Here is a 17,869-nt window from a genome sequence, read left to right as displayed (position 1 = left end):
CAACTAGCCAACAGCCAATTTTTCTCATTGGGAACCCTCTTTTTGGCTAACCACTTTGAGGGGTTAACCCGAGTAAGCACCCGCCTGACTGATACTAAGAAGGCGGACACAGCAGCTTCGGGACCATTCTGGTTCATGAAATTGTGGCTCCGTCTTTACTTCCCAAACGCCTTTTTTGGCCGACTTCCTATCACCCCGAATCCTTACAGGTCTATAGGTTATGCCTTGGCCAGATTAACTCCTAATTCCTCTTATCTCTATCCGTCCGATCATGTCATCGCCCAAATCCTGACTGAGGACCGTAGCAATTCCCGCTTCTATGTCTACGAAACCCTTATACAATATTCGACCGATCTTTTTTGGCTTCATCCCGACACATCTTATTCCCAAACTTATCCCGATCCTCTTCCTCATCCGACCTATCCCTTCTCTTGGGACTCCGCCATGAAACCCCGATCTCTATTTTCTAGTAAGAGGTCGGACAAGAAAAACCACATATTATTTTATACTTTTAATTATCAGCCCCAATTTTTGGCCCGACAGTTCGGTTGCTGTCAGGGCTTGCCGGGACCACTAGCCCAACCTCACCTTATACCTCAAAGCCCAGAAGGGCTGGTGATTCCCGAGCTTATCCCGACCTACCTTTCCCAACTCACCGACTATATCACCTCTAACTCGTACTTGCCTTTCTGCTTAAAACCTTTGGCGACCGAAGCGTTTCCTGCCTGGTGGTCGGCTACCTGGTCTTTGATTGCTCCCCCGACCGACCAATTGGTTGGGAAACTTGCCCCACCCCCAGTCTTGGCACTGGGTTCTCCTCGATTAGCCGCTGCCCCGAGAAGAAAAAGGCAGGCGCCTACCATAGGCGGATCCGGAGCAAAGAAACATAAGTAGAAGGCCGCCCCTGCCATTGATAGGCGGGTCATTGAGGAATACTTAGCATCTCTACTAGTGGATACAAGCGGGATGCCAAAATACTTGAAGAAACAATTTGGTAAGTCTTTTTCCTTCCATATTTCATTTTCCTTGCAAGCTTTTCTTAACTTTAACAGCTTTTATTCCAGAGGACCCTCAATTGCCGCCGACCACAACCCCAATTGTCTCTCAACCGACTGAGACTCAGCCGACCATGGCTCAATCGACTGCGGCGCACTCACCCATCCATCTGACTTCTTCCCAGTCAACTGCAGTCCCGACCACACACCAAACGGCTATAGTGCCGGCCACCAACCAACCAACTATGGTCCCGACCACAAACCAACCGACCGCGGTCCCGAACACAAACCAACTGACCGCGGTCCCGACCACAAACCAACCGACCGCGGTCCCAACCACCAACCAACCGACTGCACCCCCATCCGTAGTACTACCAATGACCCGTCGGGGAGAGGACCCGACTGCCAATCAACCGTCAGCTGCACCAACGACCCCAACTGAACAAAGACCTGCTCAACCGGTCGGTCCTCCAGAAAACCTCTCGATCGCTGGTCAACCGATCATCACACAACCGACCCCCCTGCAAGCTGAGGTAAGTATTTCCTAATGCTCCTAAGAAAAAAAAGAGAATACTTACTTCAGCCATTAACTTCAATTCTTTTACTGTAGGTACACCGACCGGAGGAATCGGCGGGGAGGCAAATTTCTCCTACAATTTCTCCTCCACCTGCTCTTCCACCACTACAAATGACTGATGTGGTTGCAGCGATGCCTGACCAATCCGTCACCTTCCCCGACCAGGTTGCGGAACCATCACAGGTAACTTCCATGATCTTTCCATATGATTTTTTATAAACCTCTAACTCTTGTATGATATTCCAACTAGGAACCTGATGCAATTGCGGTGGTGCTCGAACCCGACCAGGTCGCAGAATTGCCCGACCCAGTCGTGGCACCACCCGACCAAGCTGCTGCCGCGCTACCCTTACAACCAGCCGCTCAGCCTGTTGGTGAGGTTCTTCCTATTGCTCCTCAACCAGTCCAACCGATCCCACCGCCTCACGACATATAGGAGATTTCCTCCTCGAAGTCGGGCGAGGCTTCAGTCAATTTTGCCCCAAGGGGTTCGGTTAATATTCCCTCTCATCTATTTTCTAGCTTTCTCTCATTCTTCCTTGCTTAACTTTATTCGTTCAGGGGATAGAGCTGGCCGTCGCTCACCGTCTTCAACCGGGAGATGAGTCGGTTACTGGCCCGACAACTCACCATGGTGCCTCCACGACGTTCCGACTCATGGCCCCTTCTGAAGCCACGGCCGCCTTAAATCAGGTAAACTTTATCATTATATTGTAATGAGTTCACCATATCTTTCTGACTTAACATTGTCCTTTTGTCTCAGGCTGCTCAAGAGATGAACATTTTGGCCCGAGTGAACCTTCTGACTCCCCTCAGATCGATCGTAGAACGCTGTGCCGACCTGTCTTTTGCACGACCTGAGTTTAGCCGACCTCAAAGCTCTAGTCTAGGTCGCAATAGCCTTGTTGGTATAACCCACACTGGAATCAGAAGCTTCCCCCGTCCTTGATCGGATGATGGCCAGGATCACCGAACTTTAAGCTGAACTGCCTCTGATCCGGCCCCCATCATCCGAGGCCACGTCATCTCAACTAACTGCTGATCCAGCCAGTCTTGAGGCAACATTGAAAAAGGTCGATCAAGACCTTAATCTTGCCAAGACTACGTTGGACGAACTCCGACAAGCGAGACACACATTAGCGGCTGAGATCTCCCAGTTAACGGAAGAACTCAAACGCCTACAAGAATAGCTGAAGTCCCTGGATGACAGAATTCAGGAAGGGAGTCGTCTGGTGGAGGCACAGTGCTATACTCAGACGAGTCTCTGCAAGCAACTTCAAACAACCATATAAATGAGACTCGTCCGGAGACACCAGGAAGCTTATCAGCGTCGGCGTGCCACAAAATCGGAGCTAAAGTGGACCGATCTCCAAACTGCCCTTAAGGCCCTGCTTTCTCTGTGGCCCTGACATAATTTGTATAGAATTTTCAGACTTAATCTATATATTCTATTTTCATAACACAGATCCTATGTTCTTTGCGTTTTTACTAAGTCAGACATTAAAACACGAATCCATATTTTCTACACATTTAATAAACCAAAAATTAAACATCACAACACCTATATAAGCTCCATACCTCTTACTGTGAACATCATCAGCACCCCCCATATCATCACTCAAAATGGTTTCACCTTGCATTTGCATCCCTTCGTCGAACTGGCAAGGTTCTTTGCAACCATTCCTTGTAGGAAAACACCCCATAGGTCATCATGCCGAAGACCTGATACAAGTGCTAAAAAAACTGGACTTTAAATTTAGGTTCTCCGGCAGAGGCGGGAGAACCACACATCGTACGATCCGACTAATGGAGCGTATATCCACTGGCTATGAACCCCTTACCGACATACTCACTCATATATCTGATCTTGATCATCATCTGGACATGATAGACCATCATGTATCGGCAATCCTTCCAGACCTCAGCTGGAACAACATTTTTCATCAGCAAAGATCAACGCTCTCCAGACTGCGCGTCCTTGTTGAACAAGAGAATCAATCTCTGCAAGATATGAAGGTCCGCACCGAACAAGATCTTCAAGAAATGCAGGATCAGTGGGATCGCTACCGTCTTGATTTGGATGACCTGTTGGATGAAGAACCTGAGATGGTTTCTGCGAGCTGGGATGAAACCTCTGAACCAGAAGACAACTATCCTTCTGATGATTAGAGAACCCTTTGAGGGGTTCCTAAATTTTATAATAAGAACTAATGACAATTTTCTGAAAAGGCAGGGTAATACCTTTTCAGATACTTAGCATTAATATTCTCATGTACCAATTTTCCTTCTTGATTTACAATAATAAAAGCTCTATTCCCAATCACTTTATGAATGATGAAAGGACCTTCCCAATTGGGAGACCACTTCAATAATTGATCCACCTTCTTATACTAGGCAGAATTGTTTTCCAGACCAAATCCCCTTCTGCAAAAACCTTTGGGAACACTCTCTTCCCATAGTATTTCGCCCTAATCTCACTCTGTCAAACCACTTGATCCAAAGCGTTTAATCGATCTGTATCCACTTCTTCCAATTGTTGCCACATCCTTTGTGCATATGCCTCGTCAATACACGCTGTTGTATTGATCACTCTGGGCGAAGGCACAACAAATTCAGCAGGCAAAACAGCATCTTGCCCGAACGTTATTGGTATGGGGAAAATCCAGTAGAAGTATTTATACTATTTCGGTGGGCCCACAATGCCTGAGACAACAATGTATGCCATTTTCTTGGATTTTCTTCTACCATTTTTCGGATGATGCCGATAACAATTTTATTTGCTGTTTCGGCCAGCCCGTTCGCCTCTTTCTGCATCGCATTCTTCAAAGGAACTGCCTCTACCCATTGGGTGAAGTAATCAGTCGCTACCAAAATGAATGAATGTTGCTTCGATGACGTCGGATGAATTTTCCCTATTACATCCAACGCCCAAGCTTTGAATGGCCACGGCTTAACCATCGTCTGCAATTCTACTGTTGGCAGATGATTTAGTGGACCATGCCTCTGACATTCCTGACACCCTTTAGCAAATCTGATACAATCATCAAAAGTCTTTGGCCAATAAAATCTCATACGATGAATAGCCCATCGCATATTCAGACCTGCTCGGTGTGCTTCACAAATTCTACCATGAACTTCTTCCATTATTTTGGTAGACTTTTCTGGTCCCAAACACCTCAATGAAACTCCTTCAAAGGTTCTTTTATACAGAACCCCTTCAATAAGCTGAAAACGTAAGGCTTTCAATCGAATGCCCACAGGAGTCATAAAACTTGGTGATTCCAAATACACCATGATTTCTGTTCTCCAATCAGTCCCAGAATCAATGCTACCGATCATTTGCTTGCAGGCACTCTGAGCCAGATTATCCGCCAACCGATTTTCTGTTCTTGGTACATGCTCGAAAACTACCTCCGCAATTCTGTATAACATATGACATACCAAATCTCGGTATTGACGCAAATGAGGATAATTACAAGCGTACCGTTTTAACACTTGATTGATGACCAGTTGAGAATCTCCATAAACTAGAACCGATTGTACTCCGTTAGCGATAAGTGCTTCCAAACCCAAAATTAGTGCTTCGTATTCCGCCGAGTTATGAGTCATCTCTTCCATTTGAAGCTGCAAACTAATTTTCCTGGCTCTTGGTCCTTCTAATATCACTCTTGCCCCTGACTTTCCTTTTGAACGAGAACCATAAAAAAATATTTTCCAAGCACTAGTGCCTATATACGGCACCACTTTGTTTTTCACTGGTTCGTCGTCTGCAAATTCGGCCAACAAATCTGCTACAACCTGCCCTTTCACCACTTTGATAAGTTGATGTTGCAGCACGAAAGGAGCCAATTTAATGGCCCATTTCATTAATCTTCCCTGCATGGTTGATCTATGCAGAATTAATCTGATCAGATCCATTTTAGAAACTACCTCGGTTTCTCTTGGCAGAATATAATGCTCCAACCGAGTACATGCAAAAACTAAAGAATAGCACATTTTCTTGGGCATAGTATAATTCAACTCTGGTCCTGCCAAAGTTTTGCTTAAATAATAAATAGCCCTTTCCTTACCATCCTCTCATTCTTGCGCTAACAGACTACTCACAACATCAAAGTTGTTCGCAACATACAGCCGAAGGGGTCGATCTCCCCTTGGGGGAACCAACACAAGTGGTCTGGTTAATGCCTGCTTGATTTATTCTAACGCCTTCTGCTGATCCGGACCCCAAGAGAAATTGGCTGCCTTATTCTGTAGCAACTTTGTAATAGGTTTAAACTTCCCTGCAGCGTTTGATATAAAACGCCTTAGGTAATTTACCTTCCCCAACAAACTTTGCACTTCTTTAACCGACCGAGGTGGCCGCATTGTCAAAATAGCCTTGGCTTTGTTTGCATCGACTTCTATCCCCTTTTCATGCACTAAAAACCCTAGGAAATTCCCTGCCGAAACTCCAAAGGCACATTTCGCTGGGTTCATTTTCAGGTTGTATTGCTTCATCCGTAGAAAAACACTTTTTAAATCAACCAGATGTGTGTCAAAGTCAATAGACTTAATGATTACATCATCGATGTATACCTCCATTGACTGCCCGATCAGATCATGAAAGATCGTATTCATTGCCCGTTGATATGTTGCTCCATCATTCTTTAAACCAAATGGCATAACCGTCCATTCGTAGATTCCCAAATCTCCTGGGCATCTGAACGCGATTTTGGGTATATCTTCTTCCGTTAATGAAATTTGATTATACCCTGCATACCCGTCCATCAAGCTTAAAATTCGATGCCCTGCTGCCGAGTCGATCAACATACTCATCTTTCGGGGTAGCTAGATTGAGATCTCTGAAATCAATGCATATCCAAATCTTTCCATTCTTTTTGGTTACCGGAACAATATTGGCTAACCATTCTGCATACCGACAAGGTCGAATGAATCCCACTTTCAACAGTTTCTCAATCTCTTCTTTGATCTGGGGCAGCAATTATGGACTAACTCTCCTTGGTGGTTGCTTATACGGTCTAAATCCTTTCTTAATAGGCAACCTATGTTCTATCAAATCGCGTGCCAATCCGGGCATCTCAGAGTAATCCCATGCCAGACACTCCATGTGATCCCGAATTAGCGTTACCATTTGCTCCTGCTGGTTTTCAGACAACAAACCACTTACCCTGACCATCTTGGGTATCTGTTCAGTTCCTACATTGTATTCAATGAGCGGATCCTGAGTAGACAAGGAAGGTTCTGTCTTTTCCAAAAGATCAGGCCAGCGAAAACCTTCTCCCTCGCCAACATTATTGTTGGAACCTTCCCTGTTATGTAACCTAACCGTTAATTGGTTTAAATAAAACTGCCTAATCAGCTTGTCACATTTACTTATTTCTTCCATAATTAAACTTAAATAAATGAAAAAGTTTTTTGGCTAACGACAGAGCCATAAAACAGAAGAATGTTTCTAATGAAACACATAACTCTGCCCAGTGAGCCTACAGCCCTTCCAGGGATATTCGTCTACCACAGCTGTCCGTGAAATCGGAGGTATGTACTCTGAATAAAGCACTGACTCTTCCATACCTTCTGTGGAGCCGAACGGATTGGTGCTGGCCTCCATGGTGAATACCTGATCTCCTTCCCAAAACATGATCTGTTGATGGAGAGAAGAAGGCACGCATTTGGAAGCGTGAATCCAGTCTCGCCCCAACAAGACTGAATAAGTAGTGTTGGCATCTACTACAAAGAATACTGTTGAAATCATCTTTGGTCCGACTTCAATGGGTGCCACCATCATCCCTTCTGGTTTGGTTGTTTATCCCGTGAAGCTTGTCATCTCGATGTCTACTGGAGACAGATCACCAATCCCTTTGCCCAATTTTCTCAGAGTTTTAAGAGGCATGACGTTGAAGACGGCCCCATTATCAATGAAAACCTTGTTAATCGGCTTACCACAAATGTGAGCGTTAACATACAATGGTTTCAAGTGTGGGATTGCTCCTTCTGGTATAGGCGGAAAAATCATAGGTGGGGGACTGCCAGCCATGGCCGCCCATTCTGGTTCTTCTTCTTCCTCGAACCATCGCATACCCGTCATCCTGACTTCAAACCCGGCTTTATCAATCTTCACTATCTTACTGCGCAAAGCTCTCGTTTCGCCTGGAGCGAACGTCCCAAAGACTATCTCAGGAGCCTCTTCCTCGACCTCTCCTACTTCGGGATCAATGTTGATCCGTCTGCAGAATTGACACCGAAAGCACCTGGCCTTCTTGATAGGCTTCTCGATCTGCCAGTGCTCCTGTAGTTGGTCGCTCGAGGTCTTCCTTTTGGGTGATGATTCCTTCTTTTCTTTCCCTTTATCTGCTCGCTTTCCATGTCGAGCCGCATACCTGCGCTTAGCATTACGGATTTGTGTATGATTCATACCTGGAAACTGGGGATCTATGTCTATTGGCAGAGGCTTTCTGTTCCGGCTCCATTTGACATGGGTTGGTTGTGGTTTGCGCGTTGTTCGATCTCGTACTACAGCTTTATCCTTCAATTCCACTTCGAAAGATCTATCTTCTTTATCCCATTTCTCTGCCACTCTGGTTAAACCTTGAACTTATCTTCCTGACCATGCTCCCGCTCTTTGGGCTTACGCTCCTTTCGCTTGGTATTTTCTTCATCATCACTTTGCGCATCTTGTGAAGAGCGCAGAGAGATCACAGCAGTAGTTACCTTTGGGAACGGCTGGTGCTCCACTCCCATTGTCACATACTTGAATCTCCCTGCTTTGATAGCCTTCTGTATTTCCTTTCGGAAATGCGTACATTGATTAGTGTAATGCGTAAAAGAATTATGCCACTTACAGTATGGCCTCCCTTTTATCTCTTTTTTCGTTGCTAACCGCTGCCCTTTGGGGATGTGAATCTGCCCATCTGCTAGCAGAATATCAAAAATTTCATCTGTTTTAGACACATCAAAAGTCAGTTGTTCCTTCTCTTCTGCCCCCGGAAGGGGCTTTAGTTTGGAACACACATAAGGCTTGCTGTTTACAATTTCAGCTGCCATTTCTTCAATGTTGCTTCCCTGCTTATCATATGGCGTATACATTTCTGCATCAACACTGGCCATCTGTTGGACCCTGTTCCGCCGGAAATTATGATCTTTTTTCTCTAAAAAGGGATTCCAACCTTCCTGCTTTGGAAGCCAAACTGGCCAGATCCTGAACATCGTGGGCTGTCAACGCCTCCCGAAGTCTGGTATGCATATTCCTGACCACTAAATTGGTCATCTCGCTTTCTTCTATGATTGTCGGGCACCATCCCTTCATTAGACGTATCCGCTCTATAAATTGATAAGCAGTCTCTTCGGGCATCTTCCGGATCTCCAAGAAATCTGTGAGTGAGACCGTCGGGAGTAGATTAAAGAATCTTGCATGGAACGCGGCCTCCAGACCTTCCCAAGTTTGCAACTGTCTTGGCGGGAGATTGGCAAACCATGAAAAAATGGTTCTTGTGAACGATAATCCAAACAACTGTAATTTGTAAAACGAATTATTGCCCACTTCCCCCAATTGGGCCGTGAAGCGTCCCACATGCTCAATGGTTGATGCTCTATCTTCTCCAGAAAACGAATGAAATTCGGGTGGTCTGTAATTCCTCGGGAGGGGCTGCTCATTGATGATTCTTTCTGGGAATGGCCTCTGATATGCCTGCCTGTTGACCATTTGAGGATTCATTCCAAAATTCACCCTCAAAACTTGAACAATGTCTTCCGGATCTACCCTGGGTGGAACAAGGTCGAATACAGGAATAGGATTTTAAGCCTGATCTCCCTAACACCCAGTGGAACATTATTTGGGTATGTCAGAGGAGTTTTTCCCCTGTCAACCCTAGTAGCAGTAGCACTTGGAAAAGTGCTATCTACATATGAAGGACTTGCAAAATTTGTCTGTAACCTGGACGGTGACAACCATGATGGAGACTGAGTGGATTGAAGAGTAACCCTTGATAGAGCTTGATCTAGCATATTTTGCATAAGATTTTGTTGCTCACGCAACATGAGGGTCTGCTGCTCTCGCAACATGTTTTGCATAGCCAGAGCTTGCTGATTGCTCAAATGTTGAACATAAGACACCCAATCGGCGGGTGCTTGGGGGATTTCCCCTGCATTTGGCATGACAGGTGGTACAGTTTCTCCCACCAGTGCTGAAGATGCTTGAGGCTGTGAGCCTGCCATATGGATCCTTCCGATGATTCGGCCGGACCTCAGTCGTATGAAATTCTCTGTTGACGTAGGAACAACAATCTTGCCTCTCTCCCACTATGGTCGCCAAATTGTTGATGCAAATTTCCAACAATAAAAAGTAAAATCTGAAAATAGAAATTATCTTCGAATTTGATGAATTAAATGCCTGAGATTAAGAATCCCTAAGCACTGTAGGATACATAGATAAACTAGGGAAATAAAATACTATAGACTGGAAAAAATAAAGTGGTGATCCCCAAAAGCAATTCACTTGAATTTGATGTCGATTAAAGATAGTTTCTTAGGTCACGAACAGACCTATTTAAAACCCATGTCAACCGCCACCACCAAGTCGTGCCTTCAAATCCGCTCATCGGTTGAAACTTCCTTCAACTGTCCCGACCTGCACACCTGCTGCTCCGTCTCCTCTTGTCTGTCTTCCACTTGTTTGACCTCCTGACTTGCCTGACTTCGCCTCGCCCAACCTATATAACGCCCGACCTTATCACATTCGACCTCCGTACCCGATCTGATCACATCCGACCTCAGTGCCCGACCTTATCAGGCCCGACCTGATCACATCCGACCTCAGTACCCGACCTTATCACGTCCGACCTTCGTGCCCGACCTTACCACATCCGATCTTAACGTCCGACCTTATCACGTCTGATCTCTGTGCCCGACCTTATCATGTCTGACCTCCGTGCCCAACCTAATCACATCTGACTTCAGTGCCCGACCTTATCATGCCCGACCTCCGAGCCCGACCTGATCACGTCGGACCTCAGTGCCCGACCTTATCACGCCCGACCCGAGCCCGACCTGATCACGTCCGACCTCAGTGCCCGACCTTATCATGCCCGACCCAAGCCCGACCTGATCACGTCCGACCTCAGTGCCCGACCTTACCACATCTGATCTTAACGCCAGACCTTATCACGTCTGATCTCTGTTTTCTCCCGATGAAGCCTTTTCCTTAACAGCGTTTCGGACTCTCTTTTTAAGATCCTATGACTATTAACAAGCCCATTAAACTCTACACCACTCCTTAACCTAATTTGATAGTCCCATTCTCGAATACCCTACCCATCGTTTTTTTTTTTGTGCTCAACAATATATTTTTTATAATTCTATTTTCTAAATTTGGGTTATGGCTTTGGCCTCTATATTTTAGATTCCATAGTAGTTTGAAGTGAAATAAAAAATTTGAAGTTAAAAAGAATGCATATATTCGCTGAATTTCTTGTTTTGAAAGGGTAATAAATTTTAATGTGATGCTTTAAATGAAATTGAGTGATTGAATAGAAAAAAATAAATAAATTTAGGGTTCGACGTTGTATTTAAATAAAGAAATAGGGTTTATTCACTAAATTTGTTTTTGAGTGATAATAATTTTTATAAATATTACAAAAATATAATATGAATTAATACATATATGTATATATATAATAAATTTTTTTATATTTAATATTAAAAATAAATTTATTCAATTATTTTATGCATATTTTAATATAATATAAATAAATTTTATGTAATAAATCAATAGAATAGATGTCAAATGTGAAATAGAAAGAGAGAGTTCTACATGACTTAAGAAGCAGTAGACACGATCTCTGAGTGTTACTAGAAAATTGAGCTATAATTGCAGTAAAAAAAGTTATGATTTTAATACAAATTGGTGACGTTTTATTAAAAAACCACATAAAAAAAGATAGAATCATTTTCGTGGAATTTCGCTGATGATTTTTTTAACAATAAGTTACAAAATAATATCATGACATATACGGTGACTTTATATAGCGACAGAAGTTACAAAAAAATTTCGTGAATATTTTATAATAGTAACATTTTCGTGACAATAAGTTACAAAATAATACATTACACAATTCCGTCACTTTATATTTTTGAAAAAAAATTATATAATTAAATTATAATTATTGTTCAATGCAATTAAAGACATGTTATGTTAATTTAGCTATCTACCTTAAAGCATTAATTTTTGTTTATTATTATATTTTAACTATATAAATATTATTGGTTATAAATTTATCTTTTAACCATATATACATATTTATTTAATATATCATTATGAACTTTAACAAAAATTCGGTCTTGTCTATTTAATATAAAAAAATATTAAATTTTAACATATAGTATTTTTTTTTAGTATCAAAGACTTTTTGAATTTCATCGGTTGTGAATCAATTATTTTTGTTTTTATTTTTTAAACTCAATCACTTTTTTTAAAAAAAACATCATATAAAATTTCAAAGTTAACAATACATTTAAATTTATTATTGATATGGTAACTATAAATAATTAAATATTTATTTACATTAATATTTGCAATAAATAAAATTAATATATATTAATTAAATAAAATAAAATTATTTATAATGTAATCATAAATAGTACAATTTTTTAGAAAAAAAAAATAATATTGAATTAAGATTTTTTTAATATTTCAGTACTTATGTCATGATTTTAAATAGTTATGAATAGTTAAAATAAATTATTTAATTACACCACAAGTAAAAAAATAAAAATATTGGAGATAATTTTATTATTTTGTTATTACTTTAAATAGACGATAATAAAAAATATTATGGTTGTTTATCGTGATATTTGACTTTAAAAAGTTAAAAAAATTACATCATAACAATATATGTAATAATTTAAAATATTGCAAGTTCTTGGTTATGTTTGTCGCAACTTAAAATAGTCACAAAAGATTTTGGTGACAATTTTTGACGAAATAGTCGAAAGACACGGAATAAGAATATTTTAGACATTTTAGTTACATAAGTCGTTACTTTAAATAGTCACGGAAAATTTTTTGTAACTTTTTCTGTAAATATTACACACGGAACCGTCGAAATAAAAAGTTGTGATATAAATTGATCACGAAATTACTCCCCATAATTAAAATTTGTGATAAATTTCCGCAACTATCCACTTCTTTTCTAGTAGTGAATAAAATAAAATATTTTATGTATTTATAATAAAATCGCATGTATGTATTATGCAATTTACCTAGGGTGTGTTTGTTTGGGGGTTTGGATTTTGAGTTGGGATTTGAATAGTAAAAATTTTGAATTTGAATAGTTGTATGATGTGATATAAATAGGTGTTGATGTGATGTTTTGAATGTAAAATTAATTTTTAGTATAATATAAAAAATGAAAAATAGGTGTTTGATTTGATGTTTTTGGGGGGAAAAATTGGATGAATAGTAGAATTTTGTTAAAATTTTACAACCGAACACACCCTAATGAAAAAGACAAACAAACATACCGTCGGGCATCGAAAATTCCCTATTGTGGTCCAAGTTTCAATATGAATTCATGGTACCATCAGTCCCCTTTTTACCCTTTCCATGATCATGAAAACCAATTTTGACATAAATATAAATACATTAATTTGATTTGATGGCCGAACCAAAGGTATGCCCAACTTAATAATAATAATAATAATAATAATTTAATTTAATTATTTATATGAAATTAAATAATAATAATAATAATAATAATAATCTAATTATTTATATGAAATGAAATAAAAATGGCTTTTGGCACATGGTGTATATTTTCAAACTGTGGCAAAGAAAAAGAGTGCCTTGTGTAATAATCACTTGAAGACCAAGTAAAGAATTTATGGACCATAATTATATAATATGACTTCGTTTAAATAAGAGAGTTTTAAATAAGAAAGTTTCCAAATTTTAAAATTTTGGAAAAAAAAAATAGTATTTAATGTGATTTTTTTTATATTATTTTTTTGCAAGTAAAGCATATCGTTCTGATTAAGGTGCTCAGTAATAATTTGACTCAATTAGCAAATATATATTAAGAAAATAATAAATGATAATGTAACATATAATATATATATATATATTTAAATAGCACAATATTAATTATATATAGTAAAATATATCTTAGTTTTAGCCTAATATGTTCTGCACAATAGTAATTTGAATTTTAAAATATTTTCACACGACTTAAAACATATTGTGTTTTTTATTTAATCTTATGAGACTGTATAATATGGTATGATATGTTCCTCATGCACACGTAAATGGAAAATTCAACTGAATGAAATACTAATTTATTTTAATTAATAATAGTTTAGATATTTTAATAGCAAAACGGTTGCTAATACATATTATCCAAATTCTTAACCGATGCAAACAAGATTCTAATATTTTCACTATTTTTTCAGATCTTGAAAAACTACGAAAATAATCAGGTTCATACAATTTCATAAATTATTCTCTAAATTTTTTATTCATACAATAATTTTTACTATGTACTCTTCTAGCATTAATTAATATATAGGTTTGCAAAATTTCATAAATTGAATCTACTACATCAAATTCAGTATATTTTTCAAATATTATTTATGTGGTTAAACGATTTTGACTTTGTCATCCAGTATTGGTAAAAGAATTGAAATATCTGGAACTTCAATTTCTTCGTTGTCTCTGTTGTTTGTTGAATGGTCGATTGAGTTTGAATTAAGGTAAATTAATTTTGCTCGTCTTCATCGACATCATCCATGATAGATGCATGAATTCTATTTGTTGCGCCGAAATTCAATATATGATAGGAAGAAAGCGGTTATATAAAGCAATGATAAGTAAATTACATTTTCACCCCTAAAATAATACAGACCATCAGATCAATATTTGCAATCCAAAGACTATTAGTGAATCAGCAACATGTTGAATATTATTGTTCAACAGTAGATCCCAGTCGATTCCTCTCAGTTTCATATGTCTCTATTCTAATATCAAAATATTTGGTGATCTTCTTGAAAGTATGGCAATAAATCTTGTTTAATGGTTAATTAATTATCTTATTCAATACTCAGTATTTTCTCTTGCAATTAGCACAAAACATCCAACCATGTTCAACAAAATGAGTTATGTCTCCTCTTGTCCTTTGGACTATGAGCAACTCAACCCCATATTTAAATCTTATCCCAATCTTATTTTAATTTATTGTGTCATCTTGCTTAATCTATTGGAAATTTTTGTTTGTTCGTTAAAAAGAATTTTTTGCATGCCAACATAATGCCCTCTTATAATAAATTTTTCGAAATATACATATACCTAAATTGAAAAAAATGGAAAACCGATCAAATGAGTTTAAAAGCCGATGGCTTGCTACACTGAGTTTCTATTGCAATAGATCGACTTGGTGACCAACAATTCCATATACTATAGCTGGCCACGACATTCGATATGACTAGACCCAATTTTATTAATGTCTTACTTTGCGACTCGATTAGTGGAGAAAAACAAAATTAGATCTCACGGGCAGCCAAAAATACATTTTTATTAGCAATCGATGCTCAACAAGTTTTGTAATCCACCTCGACCTTTCATCGGATAAATAATCATAATATCGCAAATTAAACCTTTCAACCCCAAGTGATAATGATCAAAAAGTTGAGTATTGCTCGTGCTTGTTTCAAATTTTCCTGCAGTGCCAACATTTACTATCGAAAGTGCATCTTATACCCCGAATTTTGGTGTTTTCCTTAATGTTGGAGGAAACGGTTCGAGACCTCCACTTTTTCTATGCTCAGTTGACATCATTGAATTATTATTCTCCGTTCAACCCTCGGCCTTACTTCAAAGCTATTTGAGGTAAAAATGCACTCCACGTTTAGCTCAACATAGAAAAACTTTCCAACTTCTTGTTTGACGACTTTCTTATCAATTTAAATTTTTTCTTTCATTCTTTCACCGTCTCCATGAATCACAATTTCTTCAAATATTTTAGGAGCATCGACATGTCGAGCTGAAAGTTTGGGATTGATTGTTATCCACTTTTGGATATTCGACTGGGTTGTCGACAATCAAGCACTAATTGGAATTTATTTATACTTGATTGTTTGGTCAATTGCCCCCGATCAATTATCTTTGATTTTGGATTTTTTGCAGTCAAATTGAACTTCATTTATCTATTGAACTTCAAGTTAAACTTTTTTTTCTCTCGTAGAAACTAGTGCCCTTGCTCATATCCTCTTGTTTCTACCAATTTTCTCCCGTTTTAGAAATTTTTTGGCCATTTTTTAGGTTAATTGTCTAATCTTTTCAACATGCATTCTTTCTAAATTTTCTTCGCCTCTTTTTTCTCTTGCAACTTCTTTTTACGTTTGTGTTAAGCTCTTCAATCCTTAACCAACCAATATTTTTTATTCACAATCTATTCTTTTGGTGGTTGTCCAATCGATGGTTTCCTCATTGTATGAGGGTGAATATTGACTTGATCGACTATGGTAACATCATAAGTGTTGTCATCATTCTTAGCGTTAATTTCGAAAACCATTGCCGATGAGCGCAAATAATTCTTTAGTGTTGGTCTATCTATCAATGATATGACATTCATATCTTCTGAAAAAAAAATATATATATTATCTAACTTTGTGACTTGTTTTTTTTAGTTAAGCAAGATCCACATCATCGATGATGTTGAAAATGTGATTGGCCAAATTGAATTGATGGCGGCCTACCATTTTTTTATCATTCTTTTTTTCAGTCCAAATGGCGCGAGACATAAATTTCTAAAATCCACCAAACTCTTGCAAGATAAGCTTTTCATTGAGCTGTGAATGCATATTTCTTATCACTATATGCGTTGCTTGAATATATGAGATTTATAAATTACAGTGAATTTTCAAATGTCAAAAGTGCTCAATATATTCAGCAATTGGTTTATCAACTTGTTGTTTTCCTTCATTAAATCAAGCAATGTAGTTTCAATCAACGAGCTATAAAATTGATCATGAAATGTTTTATCCATAGCTTGCCACAATTGTATAGAGTTTGGTGGTATCACTGAATACGAACTGAATATGGCGTCAGTCACCGATAGCGAAAACATTTAAAGTTTATGTCAATCATTATATTCTTTCTTGCCACATTGCGTAACAAAATGGTTCACATGCTTAATACTCGATAGTCTATCCTTCCCCGAGAAAAGAATAAATTTAGATATATTAATGTCGCACGACACTGGCATTGTAGCCCTTACCCAATCGGGGTAAGGTCAATGATACGATGGTGTATAGGTGTGGTGTAGGTACTATTCAAAAACTCCACGAACAACCTCCGTCAATATTTAAGGATCAATAATAGTTTGAAGCGTCGGATGGACTTTCGGACCAACCTGCTGCTCCGAGGATGCATTAATACTAGTGGCGTTAAGATCCCCTAACAACAAAACAACTGGTTGTGGGGGTTCTTGACATAGCAACTCGAAATAATTGAAGTGGCTGATGCTTTGGACCCAATTGATAAATTGAAGGTGCTATATTGGCGACGTTATAATAACTAGACCGGGATAATTGGCAGTTGTTTCCCTTGATATTGTCGATGAAATAAGGATCACCCGGAGCACCAAATGATCATTGTCCCCTACTCCCCCGGCGCTGCTTTGGCGAGAAAGCTTCTTGTCCGGATATAATATCAGACATGTTAACTTTTGAATCACTAATCGGGATGCATTCATATAGAGTTGTATGTATCGACTATCGCCCAACTCTTTTTAAGCTGCAATGGTAAGGTAGAAAGCTTGCACACTATTTGGCGGATCGACGATGATATGTTGCGTTGGTGGAAATATTAGATCGATTTGTTGCGCAAGAGGCATTATACTAATGGCATTAAATCGCTTGTTAGTAGGACGATCATCGGTGACGATCCTTGGTATTATGGATGAAAACTCATGCTTCCTGGAGTGTTGAAATTTTGTTGCCCCCTAAAAGCTTGATGCGGGAGGTCAGCTCCTCAGGTAGGAATCCACTACTCACCTCTACTCTATAACTGATCGTTGGAATATTGTCGTATGGTGTTAAATACACTATTTGGCCCCCTTCCACTACAAAAAAATAATATATTTGTAACGAAATTCCGTCCCTAAAGATCATGTAGCTATCGTAATTTCATTCTTAATTCCGTCTCTAATTCATTAGTAACGGAAAAAATAGATTTAGAGACAAAAATATTTTGTTACAAAAATAATTTTTTCTTGTAGTGTTCCTCCCAAAAAATCTATCATCGTCGCTACTG

General features: G+C 39.0%; 1 protein-coding gene across 1 annotated transcript; it reads left to right on the top strand.

Moving 5' to 3' along the window:
- LOC127242290 (uncharacterized) lies at positions 1 to 2,968 on the top strand. The gene is made up of 6 exons (XM_051261772.1): positions 1 to 994; positions 1,065 to 1,528; positions 1,606 to 1,755; positions 1,823 to 1,946; positions 2,134 to 2,265; positions 2,336 to 2,968. Exons 1-5 carry the CDS (start codon positions 967 to 969, stop codon positions 2,175 to 2,177), a joined length of 810 nt encoding a protein of 269 aa, XP_051117729.1. The 5' UTR covers positions 1 to 966; the 3' UTR covers positions 2,178 to 2,265; positions 2,336 to 2,968.
- Positions 2,969 to 17,869: the final 14,901 nt, after the last annotated feature.

The sequence above is a fragment of the Andrographis paniculata genome, unplaced genomic scaffold (assembly GCF_009805555.1).
Source record: "Andrographis paniculata isolate CXL003 unplaced genomic scaffold, ASM980555v1 Contig86END, whole genome shotgun sequence".
NCBI lineage: Eukaryota > Viridiplantae > Streptophyta > Magnoliopsida > Lamiales > Acanthaceae > Andrographis > Andrographis paniculata.
Note: the sequence above shows the minus strand (reverse complement) of the source record. Positions and strands in the feature narration are given on the sequence as shown.

Coding starts and splice junctions, on each gene's coding strand:
- LOC127242290 (XM_051261772.1), top strand. CDS start 967: ATGCCAAAATACTTGAAGAAACAATTTG. Junction 995..1,064: donor ATACTTGAAGAAACAATTTG/GTAAGTCTTTTT, acceptor CTTTTATTCCAG/AGGACCCTCAATTGCCGCCG. Junction 1,947..2,133: donor ACCAGCCGCTCAGCCTGTTG/GTGAGGTTCTTC, acceptor TTATTCGTTCAG/GGGATAGAGCTGGCCGTCGC.